The sequence below is a fragment of the Numenius arquata genome, chromosome 3, assembly GCF_964106895.1.
Source record: "Numenius arquata chromosome 3, bNumArq3.hap1.1, whole genome shotgun sequence".
NCBI lineage: Eukaryota > Metazoa > Chordata > Aves > Charadriiformes > Scolopacidae > Numenius > Numenius arquata.
Genome location: NC_133578.1, coordinates 8,680,439 through 8,702,256, shown reverse-complemented (window position 1 = coordinate 8,702,256; position 21,818 = coordinate 8,680,439). Strand labels below are relative to the sequence as shown.

At 37.0% G+C, this 21,818-nt stretch overlaps 1 protein-coding gene across 1 annotated transcript in view; it reads right to left on the bottom strand.

Annotated features, from left to right (window-relative positions):
* The window catches only part of NCKAP5 (NCK associated protein 5), a 371,849-nt gene that overhangs the window by 87,974 nt on the left and 262,057 nt on the right, over positions 1 to 21,818 (bottom strand). The window contains exons 7-8 of the mRNA XM_074145259.1: positions 10,919 to 10,987; positions 4,745 to 4,783 (exon numbers count right to left, since the gene is read on the bottom strand). Of these exons, the coding sequence (XP_074001360.1) occupies positions 4,745 to 4,783; positions 10,919 to 10,987 (108 nt within the window). The remainder of the gene's footprint in view (positions 1 to 4,744; positions 4,784 to 10,918; positions 10,988 to 21,818) is intronic.

Genomic DNA, 21,818 nt, shown 5'->3' with positions numbered 1-21,818 from the left:
TAAGCTGCAGCCATATCTAGCTTTATTGAAAACCAAATATTTAAATCTCCAAACTACTTTCCCATATTCCTTTAAATTTAGGACAGTTTCTGCCCTGTGGTATTGCGTAGCTGATATTACTTTCCAACATATGAAGGTGGGGAAACAGGCCTCTGGATCCCCATATGCTGTCCTGTCAATACCATTATCAACATGATGACCTAGCCTTATGAGAAAACAACTCAGAGGAGGAAATTGTAGTCAGATGTAGCTTAAATTCTTGCCTACAGTTTCTCCAGTCTCCACTGTAACCAGCACTGAGGTTATAAGAGGTGAACACACAATAAAATAAGCTCATCTTGAGACTTTCAGAGAATTGTAAACATCTTTTTATGCATATAGTATGTATCATTTTATGATGCTACTGAATGAATGCAATTATTTTCTCTTGATAGTTTCTTCATATTAGTTTTAGGTGGCTGTCAAGTGGCTGTTCAAGTAAAATTGCTAGAGCCTTCCAACATAACCCCAAAAAAATCTGGAGTTTGATGTTTTGTAAAGCCGTAAAGCTTTGATTTCTGCCAGTGAGACCTCTTATCTCTGGTCTTACACAAGGCAACGTCTATTAGGAAACGACAAGCATCAAGACCCATCATTATCTGCCTTTCACAGATAATCAGAGAATTTAAAACAGAGCATTAGCTGTTACAACATTAGTGTTTAACATTTTAACATAACTAAGTGCACTGAAACGGAAAAAGGATTCTCAGAAACTGACAATGTAAAAAAAAAATTAAATCTTAGCAATGCCTCTGCTCAAAAACTTCCCATCTTACAGTTTTAAAACTGTAAGATTTACGTTTCAAACTTTATACTTTCTGCAAAAAGCGAAATACAAGACACTAGATTACCCACCCAGATGCTATAAACTATGCCAGTGGTAAAGCCACACATAGTCCAGAGGAGAAATGAGGCACATTAAGGTAGCAATATTCTCGTAAAATAAACTCTGAGTTTAGAAAGCTGGAGTCCTAAAATTACCAATTAATACAACTACCAAATGTCTGAAGTATATAATTCCTCTCCTGTGGGCAAAATGGCCAGCTATTAAGACAGTAATCTCCCAAATATCTAAGGTATTCCTGTGGTCTCACTATAGTAATATCTGAGCATCTCTCTATTCTTACTTTTTCTCTTCGGTATGAGACTCACTCTTCTCCAAACTGGGATTCAATGCCCTCATTAGAGGTTCCAGAAATATGCTGCTCTTCCTCTGAAGATGCTTCTTCTGTTTTAACACTTCATTCACTTCTTTTTCATCTCATTGATGAAAATGAAGAAGAAATAACTTTCATACAGAACCCAGAGTAAAAAAGTATTCTCCCGAATACACTCCTGTGGAGGAGGGTAATAGGCAAAGAGCAGATACACAGATCACAAAACAATTTCATTAAGTGGTATTAATCAAATTTCAAACTGCTGATCCAGGTTTTACATGGGGAAAAAAAAAATAAAAAAAAATCCAGTTCCCAGCACTCCTATCATCTCGTGTGATATGAGAAGTCTTTGGGCGGAAGGAGAAAGTATGGATACTTCCAGTAAGTATCAGAACATACAGGTTTGTCTCAAATCATTTTGTTGTTTTTCTGACTTCTTAAATTTCCCAGAGGTACAGTTTTCTATTAGTAAGTGGTAGAAAACCCATATAATTTTGCTATATAGAATTATAAAATTTTGCTGTGTGGCTAATTCAGCACAAATCTCAATTTAATATAGTTTCTCCATAGTCACGGTAAAAAAAAAAGCCTCTCATATTAGAGAAATTCTATATGTATTGTAACAAATTATGTACTTGAAAAGTGCACATTTAAGACTGTAATTCCATTTCAAGGTTTCAGTGACATTGATAAATCACTCAGGCTTTGCTCACTCAATTTGTGTCACCAGAATCTCTCGGTGGAATCACCGTCTTTCCACATACTGGTGAGTACACAGCGTTTTATTCGTTACATCACAGCATGTTCTTAATTTAAACAAAAATTAGTCCTTGAGGGACAATTTCAAATTCACAGCAAAGCCTACGCAGCGTGCATTACTGTACAAAATCACTCTTCTCCATTTTCTGAAAGCTCTCAGCTTTTCTTCATGTCTCACTATGCCCCAGAGGTATGTTATCTCACTGTGGCATGACTGGCCCTGTCTCACTGCTTAGCTGCACGACGATAGATTTATCTGTTTACTAGTTACTATTTGGATTCTGATATCTACCTATTTGGGACTGGTGAGAGGAGTCCAATTTCCTCTTTATTGTATGCTATTGTGTTCCTGTCTTTTCTTATAAAAGGACTTGTATGAATGGTGTCAGGAGCTCTGTAACAGTTAATATTCATTAGCATTTAGAAGAGTACCCTCTTTCCTCTTTCTATGGATATTAAATTAGCTGTTATTACTCAGTAATAGGTAAGCAGCTGTTAAATCCCATCAATACTAAGTAAGTCACTTTATTAAATGTATTCAAGTTTGGTTTTATTGTATCCATATGAACTCCTTGGTTCCTATGGGTTTGGGAGGATTCATTACCAAGAAAGTATGTAGTCATCAAAATGTCTGACGCCTCTGCAAAGGGAGTCAGGAAGCTCCTCTCTTCATTTGGGAAACAACGATAATATTCCCAAAACAGAGTTTAATATATTGAGATGAACCTTTTGGTAAATATTTAATCACATATGGTTTTATATTACAAAATGTGTATGAGGTTTTTGTGTATATTAATATGAGAAAATGCCTCCATTTCCATTTAAGCTGCGTTGAAACACAGATTTGGGATTTTTTTTTAAAAATAGCTGAAGTTATGTTTCTAAAAGGTGTTACAGCAATAGCTCTGCAGACTGCAGTCCTCTGACGATACACAGACCATACAGCATATGTGTACACAGAGCACGGGAAGAGTAACACAGCACAGATAGCAACAGTGTGAGCTTCCCCATATGCTGTGGTTTGCACAAATCACCTCCAAGCTACAATACTTCCAACTTCTCTAAGGCAATATCTCTCTTCTAGATCAACAGGCTTTGTTGTGCATCAAAAAACCATGGGATTGAACAATGATACTTTCAACCCTAAACTGTGGTAACAGCTGTATGGCTGTTTTTAGGCAACATTATTACTTCTGGATTCCCAATGCTAGCTTGGTCCACAGCAATGTGTTATCTATATAACGGGCAACTGCACCCTCCAAGTCTTTCATCACTCACCTACACATCACCTAGACATCTCTGTCTTCAGGGCAGGATATTCAAGAGCAGACTTAATAGGGTCAGAACATCTCCTTGCGCATTTTTTAATCTATCCAGAGTGTCATAAAATTGATTCGCAAAAAATCTGCCCAGTAAGGAGCTGAGGAGGGCACCCAGCCTTCTCCTTGATGTGCAGATGGCCAAATGCAACCTTCTGTGCCCAGTTACCACACACTTAGGTGCAGATGGTCATGGGTGCGATGTTTGTCTATCTTGCTGTGAGGGCACGCTCCTCACTTTTAGGGGTTTAGTTGGCAGAGTTCAAGGTCATCTTGTTCACATCTGAGTCGTGCAGCAGTCACCTTGCAGCTACACCCACACCAACCCTTCTGCCTCCTTGATCCTGAGCTGCGTCCTGAGCCCCCGGCTTGGCTTCGCTCAGACCTGCTGTCCTGCCCATGGACGTGCCTGGTGAACACAGGACCAAGGCTGACCCCAATCACCATCTCCAGGCCTGACCCTGACACTTGGTGGTCAGCATCCTGCCTGCCCTGTTGTCACACTTGGTCCCTGCTCGTCTCCTTTGTGGGGGTGTTCTACTGTTCTGAATGCTGTCCATGATGGAGGCTTTGAAGCCAGTCCTCAAAATCTATTCCAGTACTTTGCTATATTTGCAGCTAGAAAGCTTTCGGGCACGTGGAAGAGGTTTTTGATTATCTCAACCTGGTGTTTCTTGCTGCATTTTAAGAACATTATTTCTTGTCCTGTCAGTCAGTGTAAACAAAACAGTTTATATTCTTTGCACTATCTGCACTGAAAGACTGTATTTATGTCTTTTTCAGACTCGTCCTTTTAAAGCTAAATGATCCAAAGCGTTTTAATAATGCCACATTCATCAAGTGGTCTAGATCTCACGGAGGATTGTTTCATGAATATTGAAGGGTTCATAGCTTATTATTATAAATCTTTATATTTTTTTTTTCTTCCCCTCAACAAGATGACATCATGGAATCATGTTCAACTTGAAGACCACTTTTTTGTTAGTTTAATGTTAGTTTAATGGTTAGTTATGCCCCACCCTCTCTGGGCAGCTACTTATTTCTACTTATATGTGCTACTTTTCTTTTCTTTCTGTTGAATTCCATCTAACTTCTTTTCCAAATCACTTCTTCATTTTAGGAAGCTAATTTTTAATGTTACTCCTCCCACGAGGTTCCATCTGAAACAACCATACTTCATATCCAACCATTTGGAGTGTGAATGGAAACTTCAGACGTGTCTTGATCCAACACAGAGCTTTCTAGAAGCCATAGTGAATCTTTTCATTCTGCCAAGTTTGCAGTCACCATACAAGAATTTTTCCGTGCAGTACTTCCCTTGCTTACCAGAAGAATGGAGCAGGAGGACATCGAAAGTTTTTTTAAGACAAAATACACATTTTCTATTGCTGGTCCCCAGCCCACAAGTGGAGTAGCTGAATCCCCATTCCATAAACAGAACCCATACCCCATACCCAAACCACAACTTACCTTTTGAGTAAGTAGAGCCTGAACAACCTGATTAGCTACCTGAAATAAATAAATAAAATAGTTAAGTATGTTATCACGTGTGTTTATTCATAACAATATTTTCTTTTGTGGCTTTACACTTCACTTTCCATCTACAACCACCACCAATTCTAGCATTTTCATTATTTATTAGTATTATCATCAGACAATACTAACAAGAATACATGAAATGCGCGTTAACTACTTCTGTGCTGGCCCTTAATATAAACAAATGTGTATTGTATCAATTGCAGTATAATATGGACATTTGGTTAACTTCTGCCATCTCTTCTTTGGACTAGACTAAACTTTCACAGTTCTCTATGCAGCTGATGTGCATCAGCATGGATTGACTGCATTCACTAAAGCTGATTTTTACCAACCGCGGATGGAGTCCTGAATGTTTTCATGAAGTTTAATTGTTTCTTGATTCAATATTGACAAAATGGTACATCTATCATGACAAGCAGAAACCATAAAGTGCCACAGAAGATTAAAGTACCTACTGTCTTTAGAATGTGGTTGGAAGGCATTCACACCACATAGCGTAATTGACTTGAATGAGATTACACACCATTGATTAGTAGAACTATATATTCAACAAGGAATTTTGGAAGTTATTTATTTTATACATCCTTACTAACTTATATTTACCAGCAGGCATAGAAGCAAGGAAGGGGAGAAAGGAGGGACAGAAGGAGGGACTGAGGTAAGAGTTTCTGTTGATGATGTCTAATTTGTATTTTACGTTTCTAATGTAATTTAAAACTATATATGCATATGTTCTCACGCAATGTGTTTGCCTGTATTTTTGCTCTGGCATTTAGCAGAGAAACTAGAGACCTTGCTCTGTGCAAAAAGAGACAGTAGTTATGATTTCTGGTTTGGTTTTGGCTTTCAGAAATTACAGTAAAGCATATGCAGATATCACCAAATCTGTATTGATTCTTCTTACTCTTAGCAAATTAAAGAAAAAAACCCACACCACTGATATGAACCGAGTTGTGAGGAAATAGTTGAAGCTAATTCATTTCTGTAAATAAGTCAGTTCTGTTATCCAAAAGTTACATTTGATTCATACTCTCATAAAATTGCCCAGTATCAATTTTTTTCTCCAAACTGGTCCCTAACTTAAGGCAGCCCATGGAACAATGGTCCCATAAAATAGCTCTGTATATGATTTAAGAGAAGACACAGACTAATATAAGAACACTAATAACCAACAGACATAAATATGTTACAGTTTTGAAAAACCATGTGCCTTGCCCTATAGGTTTTCAGGATCTACATCTGACAATGTTCCTTCTGGCATGTACTTTTAACATCTGTTTGCTCTACCTGAAAATTGAACAAACCATAACAAATACATTATTTTTTTACTTTCTGACATGGAGTTACTTTACCAAGGAAGAACTAAAAGGTTCTTTGAAGTGTGTACAAGTCACTCACAACGGAATAGCCTAGAAAATTACTCCTATAGCTTTATATATTGCACAGAGGAGTGCAAAAAGCATAATCTTCCAAATGGGAAAAAACTGAACTTGCTGATGCATATGAGACAAATTTTCCAACTTTGAGTGTATGAGTCAGGTATCAAAATGAAAGTACCTGCCAGGGATCCATAGCTCCCATAGATCTCAATAAGAGAAGTATGTAACTAGTTTCTTTACAAAATGAGGTTATTTTATTCTAGTATCTAGCAACTTGGCAAATTATGTTGCTATTACCATTCAAAGATTTTCAGGTCTGTATTCTTGGATTTCAGCAGGAACAAGGGTGGGAAGCCTTCAGTGAAATGTTCTGCAGTTACTAAAATTAATTTAGCAATCAATAAGTGGAATCATATCCAAACTTTTGCATTTAAAATGAGGTTGCCATTCCACTCCTACAGCAGCGTGAGTGTCCAGATGGAAATAAACTGCTAAGCTAGGGTACTTCATTTTTACTTACAGGTGTCAAGAGACACCATGGATATGGATAAATAAGATAAGCCAGCACTACAAAACTGATAATCACAACTACCAAAAACTGAAGAAACTGAGACCGTTGAAAGCAGAGGGACTGACTTTTGAGATGCAGAATATGTGAAAATCCCCCTGATATGAGGCAGAACTGTGGCTCAAGCCCAGTAAAAAGCAGGCTGTAAAATGATTTGACCTGTGATTCATGCATTCAATCAAGGCGAAACAAGGAATAGAATAGAGATGGCCGGTTCCTTAGGCTGCTATTATGTAGTAGATGACACTGCTTGCCTTCACACTGCCTGCCTTTCCCGTGAACTTAATAGCCAAGATCTTTAGGTGAGGTTTCCTTTTGTGGATTGCAATAAAAGAGATAAAGATCCAGCTTCACTTTTTCCTTGCACAGTTATGTTTACATATACATGTTATAAAGTGCTCTTAATAGAAAAGGTATAAAAGAATGAATCAGAGAATACAGACGCTAGTGTAACATCTATTATACCTTTAACAAGTAGAGATTTTACACAGCTGCCTTTAAAATACAGTTTCATACTCACAAAGACATTTCATACACACAAAGTGTACCAAAATGAAAAGTCTTATATTTTAGTCAAATATTAAAAAAACCCAATGCATTTTAAAGGCAAATTTGTATTTTTGATTAGTTAATTCTTAAAACATCAGCAAAAATATCATCTACCCTTGGTTGCACAATTTCCTGCATGTAAGTATGGTGAAGCTTGACAGAAATCTCAGCTGGCACAGTGATGTGAATAAATATGACATTACCACTTACCAATAAAGTGACAGCTGAATTCCAGGATAGGAAACTAAGATTAAGCATGTTAACCTCAAACCCCAAAGGTAAAAGAAGATATTCCTGGTTTCTGTATTAAAGTTTTTCAGAGACAAAAAGATAATTTTATGGAGTATTTCTGAAATGAAATGAGCTCCTCTCTTATTTATCAAGTACTGGAACATTTCAATTACAACTTCTTCCAAATACTGTTCTAAATTTGTTTATACGTACAACATATGTTTATATGTACATATGTTACGTCTATGTTTATATGTACAACATATGTTCATATGTATATGTATGTGGATATTTATTAAAATTCAGAAATGACTCACTTCAGCTTTATCCATATTCTTTTCAGATTTCATCTCTATGAACATTTGAGTTTCCTTGAGTTTTACCATGAAAATGATTACAGAGCATGCATTTTTAAGTCACAGGTGCAAGCATTCATACAATATTAAATGTGGGACATTATACGAATGAAAAGAACTACATGAAATAATTGATTAAAAAAAGAAAACTGAGAGAAAATAATGGCAGGCATATATTTAAAAACTCAGCTCTGGTATCTTTTAGTAAGACACAGGCAGAAAAATCATGGTGGTTATTTTTACTTCCTTCATACAGAGCTTAGTAGCCACCAACATCTCAGCAGAATGACGACAGTGCACAGCAAGTGTCCTTATCACACTGCTGTAGAGGCCTGAGGGACCAGGCAGGGACACTGTTGGCAGGGTGGCCAGATCAAATGGTGCTTTAGTGCCCCGAGCAGAGTTTGCCTGTGCCCAGGGCAGAGAAGATGCAATTTGAGATTGCTCAATGAGGAGTGAAAGATGGCAGCATTCTCCCAGTAATTGTCAAATGATGTTCCAAACCTTCATCACCTCAAGGGACTGTCAAGCCTCCCAAACATATAACTGCCCAGAACGGCTAGGTATTAGCTTTGGAGTATCAGCCCAGGAAAAGTTCAATACACTCATAACTAATTGGACTGCAGAGGCAAAAGTAAAATAATGGTTGTAATAAGCACTCATACATAGCTGTAGAGGATACGTCTTCTCCTAAAAACTGTTGAAGAAGTCCCAAAAGCCAAACTAGCGAAGTTCTGAAGAGATTTTCACCTTCAAGAAGCTAGGTTGGTGTAAGGTGAGTTATGAACAGAGGAAGCATCAGACTTAAAGTCTTAAAGAAAAGAAAGTTTCAAGTGGAAGTAGTAGTGGAAGTAATTTTATTTTTTTTTTTATAAAAATATCCACAGAAAGCATTTTATTTTCTTAAGATCTCCAGTATGAATTCCTGTTTGGAAAGGACTTTGTCACATAAAACACAAGCTCAGAAGATTCTGGTTGGAAGTGAAGGTTCTCACAATCACCAATTAGGTAATTCATTAATTATATTTATGTCTCATTGCCTATTCTCTTCATTGTTGCTATAATGAAGTAGGGTGAGAACGTGCAATTTTTTGTGAAGCTCCATGAAGGGAATGAACCCAGGTGAGTGCTAACCTGGGACTCCTGCAGAACTTGCAATTCTAAAATATGGTTTTGTTGCTTGAGTCCCTGGCCACAGATTCACCTCAGTGTTCAGAAAGGATTAGGTCCGAGTTTTTTTAGCTGAAATAATGCTGGTTACAGCGTGACTGCCAAAGCACTGTGGGGGCTGAAAGAAGAAGGAAAAAGTGATACCAAGCGTGGGGAAGGTCAAGAGAGGTCAATGCACACAAAACAGAAGACAAGAGGAAGACAACAAGCAAACAAAAAATAAAGCAGGGAAAAATAAAACCACAGGTGATGAGAAGCACTTTCTCCTGAAAAATTTGACACAGTGGGATAAAATGGATACAGCTGCGATAATATGGAAGAACTGAAAACAGCTAACGTAACATTGAAGATAATAAAGTTTAGAGTATAGTCTGATATAATTATTTACTCTTTAAACTGCAACAGCGTGTAAGAAACACAACCCTGGATCAGAAATCCATCATGTTACTGCAAACACAATAAAAATATATCTTCTGTCCTTATAATCTGTATGGAGTGTTATGCTGCAATGGATAGTTACGGTGCTTTATTCATTTCCAAAATTAATTATGTAGGCAGGTTTTGTCCTAGACAATCAGAAAATAATTTTACGTTAAACTCTGTAATTTAAACTAAAGTTAGTAATTATATGGTAATTTCATCCTTATCATGATTTGATATCTTATCACCAAGATATCCAAATATCATTCAAGTGTGCACTGAATGCAGTGACAGACCAATGCAGACCAAGGCTCTGCTGGTACCCCAGTGCTACAGAGCATAACTAGTAGGAAAGTGTATCTGCAATTTAGTCCAGCTCCTGGATAAAAATATGCTATAGTGGAAAAAGTGAGGATTTGCTGATGGAAATCTGCACTAAACTGGAGGCTTCTTGTACCAAAGCTGTATTGCTCATGCCAGTGACTCTTCAGCAAATGCTGATTAAAAATTTAAAAAGCTGGTATGAAGATATGAATCGTCGTCTGCTATGTGTGGTTTGCACATCCATGCACTCTTTTCTCAAAGGTGCAGCTGAGAAGTCAGTTCAATTTCTGTTTTGTTTGGGTTTTTTGCATGTTAGCTAACTACTTATGCTACTACGCATTCTTATTATGGAATGGGTAAATGATTTCTACTAAGCAACTCTTCAAGCTACTAAAAGTCTTAAAACTTTTTTAAGCTCTTGCATATGCTGAAGAGCCTTATTTCAGGATAAATGAGAGGAACAAGTAAGCAGCAGCAAATGTATGGAGAAAGCTGCACGCAATAGGAGATACTAGACATTTTGGAACACTCAGCATTGCTGGGGTGCTCAGACAGTAACTGATGGGTGAATTACATTGCAGCTGTAACTGGAAGGGCTGATCAGAAGCTGTGTGGTGTAGTAGAAGTGAGCCATCAGCAAGTAAAATCCCAGCATAAAAAGCTCTGTATGTAACCCTTAGAGGGAGCCGAGAGACTAAATTCTCTGGTTACAGAACAGATTACATAGGAAGGCTGGGGGACCTTTGATGGAAGAAGCCGCTGCCACCTGTGTTCCACTCTACAGAAAAGGAGGAGTACACAACACCTAATATTAGGCAAATAATTAGGCAAATTATCATTTTTTCCTCCTAATGAAAGCAAACCAGTTCCAAGTATTGGTCACAAGGATATCAACTTTTCGGTGAAGAGGCGTGGTCAAAACAGGATTTACAGTAGAGGTCATGGAGAACATTATCTATGAATGCCAGACACATGTTCTTGGAATTAATTAGAATGAGGTAATACTAGTAAATTGCAGAACAATGTCAACCTTGAGAGAGAGGGAGAGATTCATTTCTATTCATTTAATTATAGCACCAGGTAAGAACAACCTTTTTATCTACCTTACCTCATCAAGACATCTTTCATACTGTTCTCTCTGATTTTCATTTTCCAGAGCCAGTGCTGAATTCTCTGCCTACAGTAAAATAGAATAAATAAACAAATAAATATGTAAACTAATCAAGTACGGTATCTTGTACTACATGATAATTCATAAAAATTCTCAAGGCGCTTTGTGTACTTCTTCAGGATCCAGAATAAAAAGCACTGTACAATTTATTTTGCTCCAAGTTGGTATTTTGAATAAAAACAGGAGTGACATTCGTTTATGAGATTATTCACACTGTGCATTACAATTTAGAACAACATCAGAGCAGATATTCAAAGTATGCCCACGATTTCATCTTGTCAGGTGCAATAGAGTTGGTAACGAAACATTATAAAAGATATTGGTGTATCTTTTCTTCCTCCCTGCCCCCAGTCTGTTTAGAGTGATCTTGCTATCTGAGAAAGCCACTTGGAAGCAAACTGAGGCAGCAACTATCAAAAGGAAACAAAAAGCAGTCTTATGTAAGCTTCTAACTGCAGCAGCTCTCCATAAGCCTGGTTTCTGCAGAGGGTAACTCCAGAAGCACTGGTCATACTACTACTGCTAATTGATGAATTACACCCTTTAACAGAAGCAGATGTATTTATTAGTCTTTAGTTAAAAACCAATTCCTATCATTTTAAGAGTGAAAGTGGTATTTTACTACATGTAAATGCAATCTTAAAGTCAGATTTTTTTTTTCTCTCACATATGTCAGTTTAAATTTGATAAGGTTTCCTGTATAGTAGTGCCTTTCATCTATCTTTAATTTCCATTACACTCATATTTTTGCATAGTGCAAACTTCGAAATGGCACAATCTGGTATGTAAATTACAGTAAATCAATGTATTTTTCTATATATTATGACTTGACTTTAGGAACTCTTTCAGTACTGGAAAAGGAAAATCTCTGAAGTGTGCTGTATACAGTGGCATCAGAGCAAGTTTTGACTAGTCTTCTCTTAAAGATTGAGAAACTGAAACAATAAAAACCTATGAGTTAAACGTGGCTCTAGAAACCTCTCTGCCTCCCATGCGTAACTTCACATCATGTAACCATAACACCAAAATCAATGCATTCACATAATTACAACTATTATACAATTTACATTACTTGCTTCACTTTAACCTTCTGTCAACCCATAAAAGTTAAACAAATGCTGTTTCAAAAGCATTGTGGTTATAACAAAACAACAGTCATAATGTTGTTAACATTTCTAACTTTACAGAAAAATTTAATGTACTGCATGGAAAGATTCTGTGGAAAGATGCACAGATCTCTCTTCCTTGTTAAGAGAAGTCAATGATTCAACAAAATTAAAAACCTGAAGTCCAATAAATTGATTCATTAACAACCGTTTCATTCATTAACAACAAATTCAGCTAAATCCTAACAATAAGATAAGGAAGAAAAAGTAAACATACATAATTATCCAGCATATTCAAAAAGAGTAAAAAATAAAGGAGTGGTAAGAAACAAGGGCATATAGAGTTTACTTATTTACAAGTCTAAACAAACAACTGTATGGAATCAGTGCTTTATCTTGAGGGTACAATCAAAGCCAGCAAAGGTGGTAAAATGCTCTGCATCATATTTTCACAATGTCACCTACCAATGGATTCAACATATGGCTATAAAAAGTCTATGGGTGATCCTGCAGAGAGCACTATGAGATGAAGCAGCACAAAGTACAGATGCAGAAATAAGTAGCAAAGTAGAAGCAGAAGCTGCAAAAGCTGCAGTATGAAATCAGAAGCTGGAGGGGAAAGAGTCCTCCATAACTGTATATGATAGCCTTTTCGGTATCAGGTTGCTTTTACAGATATATTCTTGTAGATTTATTGATAAAAATAAAGAGATGATTGCTACATAAAAATGTGTTTCTACGAGTTAAAGATTTTCAGATGTTTTCTCTATGAATACCACCCTAAAACGCTATCCAAAAAGCAATCATTAAAGGGTTAGCCTGCACAGCCTTTAACTCACTCATGTTGGTATACCTATGGGTTTAATTTTTTAAATTTTCATCTTCACTAACATAAAACTATATTGTATGATTTTATCCTAAAATAGTTAGGGCAGACTGCTACCATATAGAGTTGTCTAAAAGAACTACAACATATAGTTGTACTATACAAAATACCCAGAGAGCTTCCCATATTTCTGTTAAACCATTTTCTTTGAATGCTGTAAGGCTGTAAAATGGAAGCTAAGTCTTCTTGGATCTGTTAGCTGAATCTCTGATTTCAGTGAGCTATTCCTTTACAAATAGGCTACCAAAATTAGGAAATCTGAACTTGACAGCATTATAAGTAAATGCTACATTTCCCCTCTTATCAAGCCACAGTGGAAACATCTGTATAATAAAACCCCTTTTCACACCACTGGCTTCAAAAGTGTAGTGAAAGGATGTAATGCAGTCAATGTTAGCTTGACTTTTGTGCTTCTTGATTGCCGAGCAAATCAGGCCTATTTATTTGGCATTTTTGTAATGAGGACTGGACTAGAAGGGAACACTTGACTGCCTTTGCTTAAGATCCTGTGCCAGCTCCCACAACATGGGAAAACCAGTACTTGATATACTAAATCACTCTATACTGCAACTGAATACTTGATACTAATCCTCACTCGCCCAAAAGTATTCATTTGGAAAATTTGTAATAGCACTTGTGGTCTCAAAACCCTGTCTCCTAATCCAAACCTTCATTTATTTAACAGAAACCACTGGGTTTTGATGTTATTGAAAGTCTGCTCAATTTTTGCTCAGAGGGATCTGTCTACCTCCGGTATTGCATATTCTAGGCATCTTTTGCCAGTTAAGCAAAGTAGGTCTCCTCGGAGGAAACCACTATTACATTTTATTTTCATTTTTATTTTCAGGCCATATTTACAAGTAGGCTAAGGTGTAATAAGAAGCCCATGCTTCTCACAGCCTGAAAGCTCCAGGCACCCAGAGGCAGTGGTAGAGAAGTACTGACCCCTAATGCAGTCACTTCTCCCATATGTAGCCTAGCAGGGGACCATGCAGGAAAAAAAGAAAAAAAAAAAGATTACTGAGAAAAGCACTCTCTTAGATATCAACTGATTTCTATAGTGATTTCTAGTTTTAGGTATAGCTGTCCTCTAGGAATTTATGTATATTTTATGTTACATATAGAAATAAACAATCTCTGTCCCTCAGCATCAGAAACACTGAGTGATGCAGCCCAGCAAACTGCTGCAGACAAGCCACATTCCGCGCCTGCCACTGGCACCTACAGGGAAGCAGGACTTTACTTGGGGTCAGCCCTCAAAGCACAGTATCATTCAGTCAGCCAAAAATAACTGTGGCATAACTTACCATTAAATGAAACATTACACGTTGCTTTTGGATCCTTATGGATTCAAGGATCCTAAAATGTGAAAAGAGAGGTACTTCCTAGTTTCCATTTGGAAGAAAGTATTTTGCACAAAGGTCTCTCCAAACATTGGAAAATTTAAAGATTTCAGCCTTCAGCTGCCTAAATTAGAGACAACTTTGTTCTGAATTGTGAGACTGAGTTTATGGAAAATCAATTTGAAAGTGAAAACTTCAGACTACTTTACATAAACCAGAGGTTGCCTTGTATTGATACCACTGCTAAGATACAGTCGTTATGAGAGACTTTGTCAACTTTGATTTTAATCCCTTTCTCCGGATGGAAAACACAGCTCTAGTAATGATGAAGATTACCTTTAGGTCAGCTAAGAGCTTTCTCTCTCCTTCACTGATACTGAAGAACACTCTGTATTTTCTCCTGCGGGGCAGCTGTTTGCAGTTTCATTCAAGGCTAGTAACAGACAGGCTACCCACCCGAAGTCAAAAAGAGTCTGCCATTTATTTCCCATGAATGTAGACGCAAAATTAACCCTATTTGCTTCACAATACACAATGTTTCCTTAAAATTTCTTTGGGGCAAGAGGAAGTTCCTTAGTTCATGATGATTTGTTGCTCATTATGTTCCATGTTTATATGGAACGTGTTATATACTGAATCAGTAAACGCAGGTTAACTAATTACAGTTCTTAAAAACAATTCTAAAATGGTCATGCTCATTAACTTTAGGATACCCTTAACACCAAAACACAGGAAGTATCCATTCAGGCACTACAACCACGTAAACTTTAAATGCTTGTGACAATGCATCTTCACCCGAAGTCTAAAATGCATTTCAAACATATCCTTAATGCGGTCACATATACTTTTTTATTAATGAACAACAAAAGACACTACAGCTTTTTTGTGTCATAAGAAAAAAACCAAATACAAGCTCCCCGCCCCGAAACAGATGGAAATGTTGTTTCCCCAAAAGTATTCATTATCAGCAGGCTGAGAGCCAAAAAGTGCTCTGCTCCTTTCCAGTTCACAGTCTTTTTTTCTAGGTTTACCCGGTCAAAGCACGAGATCTCCCACTGGTCTCATTGTGCCAAATCTGAGACTTTTTGGGGGGTTCAGTCCTCATCTATACTCATAGTTCTTGGCATCTTTCAGCTGAACAACAGCAGCAGACTACAAATAGCTGAAAAAAATATAAACTTAATAAATATATTCTTAAATTGACACAGGCATTTAGGATGACTTCTTCATTCTCTCCTCTGCTTTTAACAATTTTAGAGAGGATTATTACAGTCGGTTAAGGACTGTCTACTAACTATACTTTGTTCAACATTTACCTGTGTTTGGTAGAAGTGTCAGACACATTCTCATGTCTGAGAATGTCATGAGACATCCAGGTCTCCTCCAGACTTGCCTCTCTAAGTGGAACTTGAATGGACAATTTTCACTTAACACACTGCAAAAGCCATTTCTGTGTGCTTCTTGGAAAAGTGAACTGAAGCACTTAAATCATGTTTGAAAATAAGATTTGGATTTAAGTCCCTAAAGTGTTTTTCAAAAAGTTTAAACCTTACCTTTCTGTGCCTTGATTTATTAAGTCAAGAGAACAGGAACAGTAACATTTTGTTATCTAGCTAGCCTGTTCCAACAATTTATGAATTAAGATATATTTGGTGCACTGGGGTCTTCAAGTGGAGAATTATTTCATGTACCTATTAGGAAATCTTCAACAGACAATCCTCTACACTTTTATAACCACAATGAAATTAATTAAAACACTGAATTTTCTACTAGAAGCCATGAATAAAAGAGAAGCACATACAAGACAGTTTTCCATATTCAACCACTGCAGAGTTAACACAAAACAAAAGGATGGGAGGAGGAAGAGAGAAGAAAGTGGAGAGTAGTATGCATTTTGCACAAAGGAAAAAGGAGATCATAGAATGATTTGGATCGGAAGGGACCTTTAAAGATCATCTAGTCCACCCACCTGCCATGGGCAGGAGGTGAAGGTCTAAAGGTTTTACGTCAAGTTAGCAGCTCAACATGCTTTGAAGGTATCATCAATAAAGGTCAAGAGGAACAAAGTTATGACGGTGAACTTTAAAATCCCTGACAGAATGCTACAATACCGGTTACCATGTGCACCTCTTTGTTATTCATACTCAACCGTTTGTCCATTTATAGAAAGCATTATTGATTTACACAGACACTCATTTGTCACGCCCTGTGCAGTGTATTAATAGCTGTCCAAGCACTTCAAATGTGCTCAGCAATTTTTTCCTGCTTTCAGCCTCTGATTTTTGTGTATATTTTTGTGGTCATAGCTTCATACGGAGCACATGAGAGCCCAAAACCTAGGTCAAAGTCAGTTGTTGGTAAAGGAAGAAGTAATGCTGTTGCAATCTTTCCTTAGGTCCTCATGGCATTTTTTTGGTAAGCGGCTGTTCTAGGAAGAGTTTACCACTTGAACCATCTCCATATCTTTGGACACAGGAAACTCTTTGCATTATTCTGTCCATGTTACACAGAAAATTTGTCCAACAAATTGTCAGAGAAAGGTCTAACAGCACAGTTAATGCTGGTTAGAAGTACTGAAAATCACATTTGTGTTTTTAAATCAACATAACTGTAGCAAGAAAAGCCTTAATTTAATTCTAGCACTATAAAAGCATTTCCACTGGCCACTTTCCAGTGCCTTTTATATTGCTATAGACAGCTCTTCGCTAGGAGTAAAATGGGAACTGCACCTCATGACCTGCCTGTCGACGTGCAGATGTTTCCACTTTCTGCTTCACTCTTTCCACAATAGAGCAACACTGGAGCAACCACGGAGGGTCTCCCTGCTGACCTGCAGCCCGTGTGCTACAGCTCTGCTCCCTGGCCCCCTGGCTCCAGGACAGTAACCAAGACTGGAGAACACTACCTACTGATGAAATAAGCAGTGAATTTAGCAGACCAATACTTAATAAAATATTACTGTATGCTTTTTCAAACATCCTAGTCTTAACTATTTCTTCCAGCTCATGGAGATGGGGGGAAAAGCCCAAAAGTACAAATTACTGATATGATGATAGCCAGGATTCTCAACCTTGCTTCAAAACAAATAGGCCCTTAGCCTCCTCAGTTGCATCATTTTCATATTTTTTAGCATGATAAAATAGCCTATCCTCTTTAACCACACTTAAAACATTTGCCACATTTTATCTGAAATACTCAGCCAATGGTCAATTCACATTCAGGTAAAACATGGAATAAAGGCAACACATATGTGATGTTAAATAATAAAATACAGAACAATACAAATGTTAATTATAACTCTGTTTATAAGAAGCCTATATTAAACCTTACTGGGCAGTACTGGTAGGGTTCATTCTTGCAATTAAAAATTTCATTAATACTTCTTTTAATTCTTTACTAATACAAAAATACGGTGACATTAGAACAAGGCACCAACAGTTCCCATAAGCACTCTGTCTCACAGGCCATGCTATGCTATAGCTGTGCTACCAGTAAAATGGGTTTGTAGCCTCACAGACAGCAGTGTAACCTCCTTCATCTAATGTATGCTAGAAGTCAGAAGATATTTATTCAACATCAGAAAGCTAACCACTTAAGATTATGTAAAAACTTGGGCTTAAACGTTCCTAAAAGAAAGCAGCCCAAGGTCTGTGCAGCTGCATATGATATTATACAAATTATTGATGAGCTGATGCATGTATTTAAACACGAATCTGCACTGGAAATTATGTAACAGCTTTCAAAATTGTACAGATTTCATGCTGCCAGAGGTCAGAAAACAGAACTCGCTGGTTTATGTGCAGCAGATCACAGGGAGAGACCCACACCCAGGGTCCCATAGAGGGCTTATAACCACAGAGCTCTTTTCCTGTCTGTCGAGTGTTTCCCAGTTCCCATGAGAAGAAACAATGGATGTTCAACCTAAATGAAGTCTCCTCTTTTGAAAGAAGTGGATAACTAGAATTTAATCCTTCAAATCTACTTATATTGGATAAATATATGAACTTCAGGAGTTGAATCAAACAAACCAAACCCAAATGTGATTGCTGCTGATGAGACTGTCTCCTAAAAATGACAAAAAGTAAATCTCATATTTATTGGAACTCCTCTGTGAAATACCTTTACCTTCTTATTACACCTTTACCTTTTTATTATTTTTCAGAAGTTGGCACCAGAAATTTTTAACTGGTTCAAGAATGGTAGTATTTGTCTTTTTTATTTTGGTTGACTATAAAGTAGTTAAGAATGATGAGTCTTTAAAACCTTCAACGTTTTCCTTTCTGACACCACAGAAATGTCTGGAGTTGACATTTTGAAGAGAAGGTTAGGAACAGATATAGCAAAACAGACTGCACTATAAGCCCAGGCTTATCATCCAGCAAATAAATATCTAGTCTACTACCAGATATATCAATAATAGCTTTGTATGTTTACCTGCATGCAAATTGCAGAACACTGCAAATTCTATCACTATTTACAGAAAATATAATAGACTTACAATACATCCACTGTCAATAAAGGCCTTTGAACAAATAGGTTAAAATTATGAAGGATGCCTTTTTTCCCCCAAAATTCTTCCAAATGATCACACATAAAATATTTTTTTGAGGACGAGAATTAAGAGATCTAAGTAAGTAGGGACAGGCAGCAAAGATGTGTGTATTTCCTGACGTTAAAGACATACATATTATGGTCTATACAATGCATATACACTTGATAAACCACAGAAGTACAGGCATGGAAAATCAGAAGTCCCAGCAGGACTCCTATTTTTTATCACATCCTCTGAATAAAGCGCTGGGCGGTGTGTCTCAGTCCGATGCATTGCTCCGCACAGAGACCAAGGCACTCACCTCCCCCAAACCAATATCCTCGGCTGCCTAAAGAAAAGCAGCTGCTATTAATGAGGGGTAAAATGCCAGACAAGAGAAAGTCCTCTCACTCAGTCAGGCAGACCCACAAAGCAAAGTGATGCCAATCCTATCATACACCAACACTGACTTGGGCAGTCAGGAAGGAGGAATGCTGAAACTCCTTCACCATTCCCAAAGCTGCCACCGTGATAACAGCACAGGGCATCTCCCTGAAAGCCTGCGTCCGGGCTGACATCGTGTACAGGCCACGATGGCATCACACAAATGTAAGACATAAGACTGAATTTTCATGCAAGCAAGAGTGTGTGTGTGTCATGAAATTTGTTTATTTTCTGATTTTCCAATATTTACACTTGGTAATCCCTCCCCTTGCAAACCGTGAACAAGGAGTAGCAGTTCCATCCCGTTCTTCTTATTCCCCCTCTTGTTTTAAGTGATTTGTTCCCTTATGGAACTGTTCTCCCTTAAGAACTGAGAGCATTTCACTCTGACAGACTTACTGTGCTTCCCCATGAAATATTAACAGGCAGTTATTTCCTCTATCAAAGAACTAAAAATAAAATCCCTGGTCCATGAAAAAAGTATGAGATCCTGAAACTGTAAGTGAAACTAAGATTCTTACAATTAACGCGGGCAGATAAAGGCAAGCGGTATGGACCTGATAAATCTTAAAGGGCATTTTGTGTTTAATTCCAACTTGTATTTAACACATAGGTACATATCTTTGCATTGAAAACTCTTATATGAATTAATCATATCACACTTGGTCAGTTGCATTTGTTTCAATTTTTCTTGGAAAAAGCCCAAACTCTCCAGGGAAAATTCTAATTCTTTGAAAAACTAATTCTTTGATATTAGTAAAGACTAGTTGAAAACCTTTGACTATCTAGACGTCCAACATGGAAGCTCAATAAAAATCTTTCAGTGCAGTCGTTATCAAAGAAAATATTTTGCAGAAGATTTTGATCAAACTTAAAAGTACATTGAAACCAGTACAAGTATTTCCAGGGCTCTGAGTCCTTCTGAAATGATACATATGGCAACCATTTTTTGAAAAATTCACTTGCCTAATCATGAAACAGGTGGTTTTTCACATTTTTGAAATTCAGATCTTGAGGAAATCTCATATACTTTCAGGAGAGTTTTTCAAGCAATAAGAAAGGCAACTTTAGAATCTACTTTAAATGAGTTATCCTTCAAACCTTTGACAATGAGGTTACTGACACAGCAACAGTTTTCTACTATTTGTGATTCCACTACCCATCTCTTCCTGAGAAGCATACTCAACTTCAAGGTTAATCTAATGCAGAGTTTGACAAAAATAGGGCATTTCAGATCTACAAATGAGAATTAATTGTTGGGCAACTTTATTCCAACAGAACCCATTTCTTATTTTCTTCACTTGTCTAGCTGAGATATTAATAGTAAATACAGGCAATACTACTACCGATTCATGGCACTGGGAAGCAGGTATGGAAGAAGTCCAAGAGACAAACAGTTTGTCTTTACAGGACACACCTCAATATCTAAGTTAAGGAATAAGACACAAAGGCCTCAAGCTCAGTTTCTTCAAAAGCTGAAATTCAAGAATTTAGCTGTTCCTTTTAGCTAACTTAATTTACCTTTTCAGATTTTGGCAGGTGACACTAAAATATTGAATTCAGGAACAGAAAGGAATTTCATAATCTAATTAATGAAAACAAATTGTGACTTATTTTTCCTTAAAAAGTAAGATAAATTAAAAATGATAGTCAATGGAATTAAGTAGAAAACCTTGAAACTAAGTACCAGGAAGCAAAGGATTACACATATGTATACACAGGAAATGTTTTTTGAATTTCTATAAATTCTACTTATCAAGACCAGCTATTCTCCTTTAAAGTGGCTTTTATATATTTTTCTCTAGTATCATTAGAAAGAACATGAAATATAATTTCATAAGTCAATGCAAAAAATGGCCCTAATGCCATAACTGCTCAATGCATGTGAACTGAAGGGCCGTTATGAAATGACAGTAAACAGTTCAAATTTGGAGCTAAATTTGGCGGTAGCTTTAAAGAACACCAACACCAACCTCCTCTCCACTCAACCAACTCCCCTTCCCCAGGAAACTAAGCAACTGAGTGTGCTTGGGGTTGATGACAGAAAGAGAAGATTCAAAACTTTAATGCATACCTGCTTTTTTTCCCCCGTGTGTCTTTTAATATATAATCAACAATACTATCAATTGTCTCCTATAACCAGTTATTTTGGCTCTCACTGGAAGGTGAAACAACAGATGTCTTGCTCTGTCTTCAGAGAAAGCGAATGCTGAATTTTTATCAAGAAATATTTTTTCCACAATTATTTATCCTAAGTTTCTTCATTTTGTTCAACCAAAAATAATTATTAAATAAAGTGATTTAAACTGACAGCCTGGAAAACACTGATCGCGTATGCTTAAATGTCACATTCACTGGCTGTGTGATGGGAACCTCATATCAGTTCTCTGTTATCCAATGATTCTTTAAGTGGGAAAATCTGATTCTTTTCTTCTCCAAAGAAAGACGTATGACTTTTTATGAAATGGAAAAAAATACATAACTGGTTTTCCTTTTAAAAAATATCCATTGAGCTTATTTCTATTTG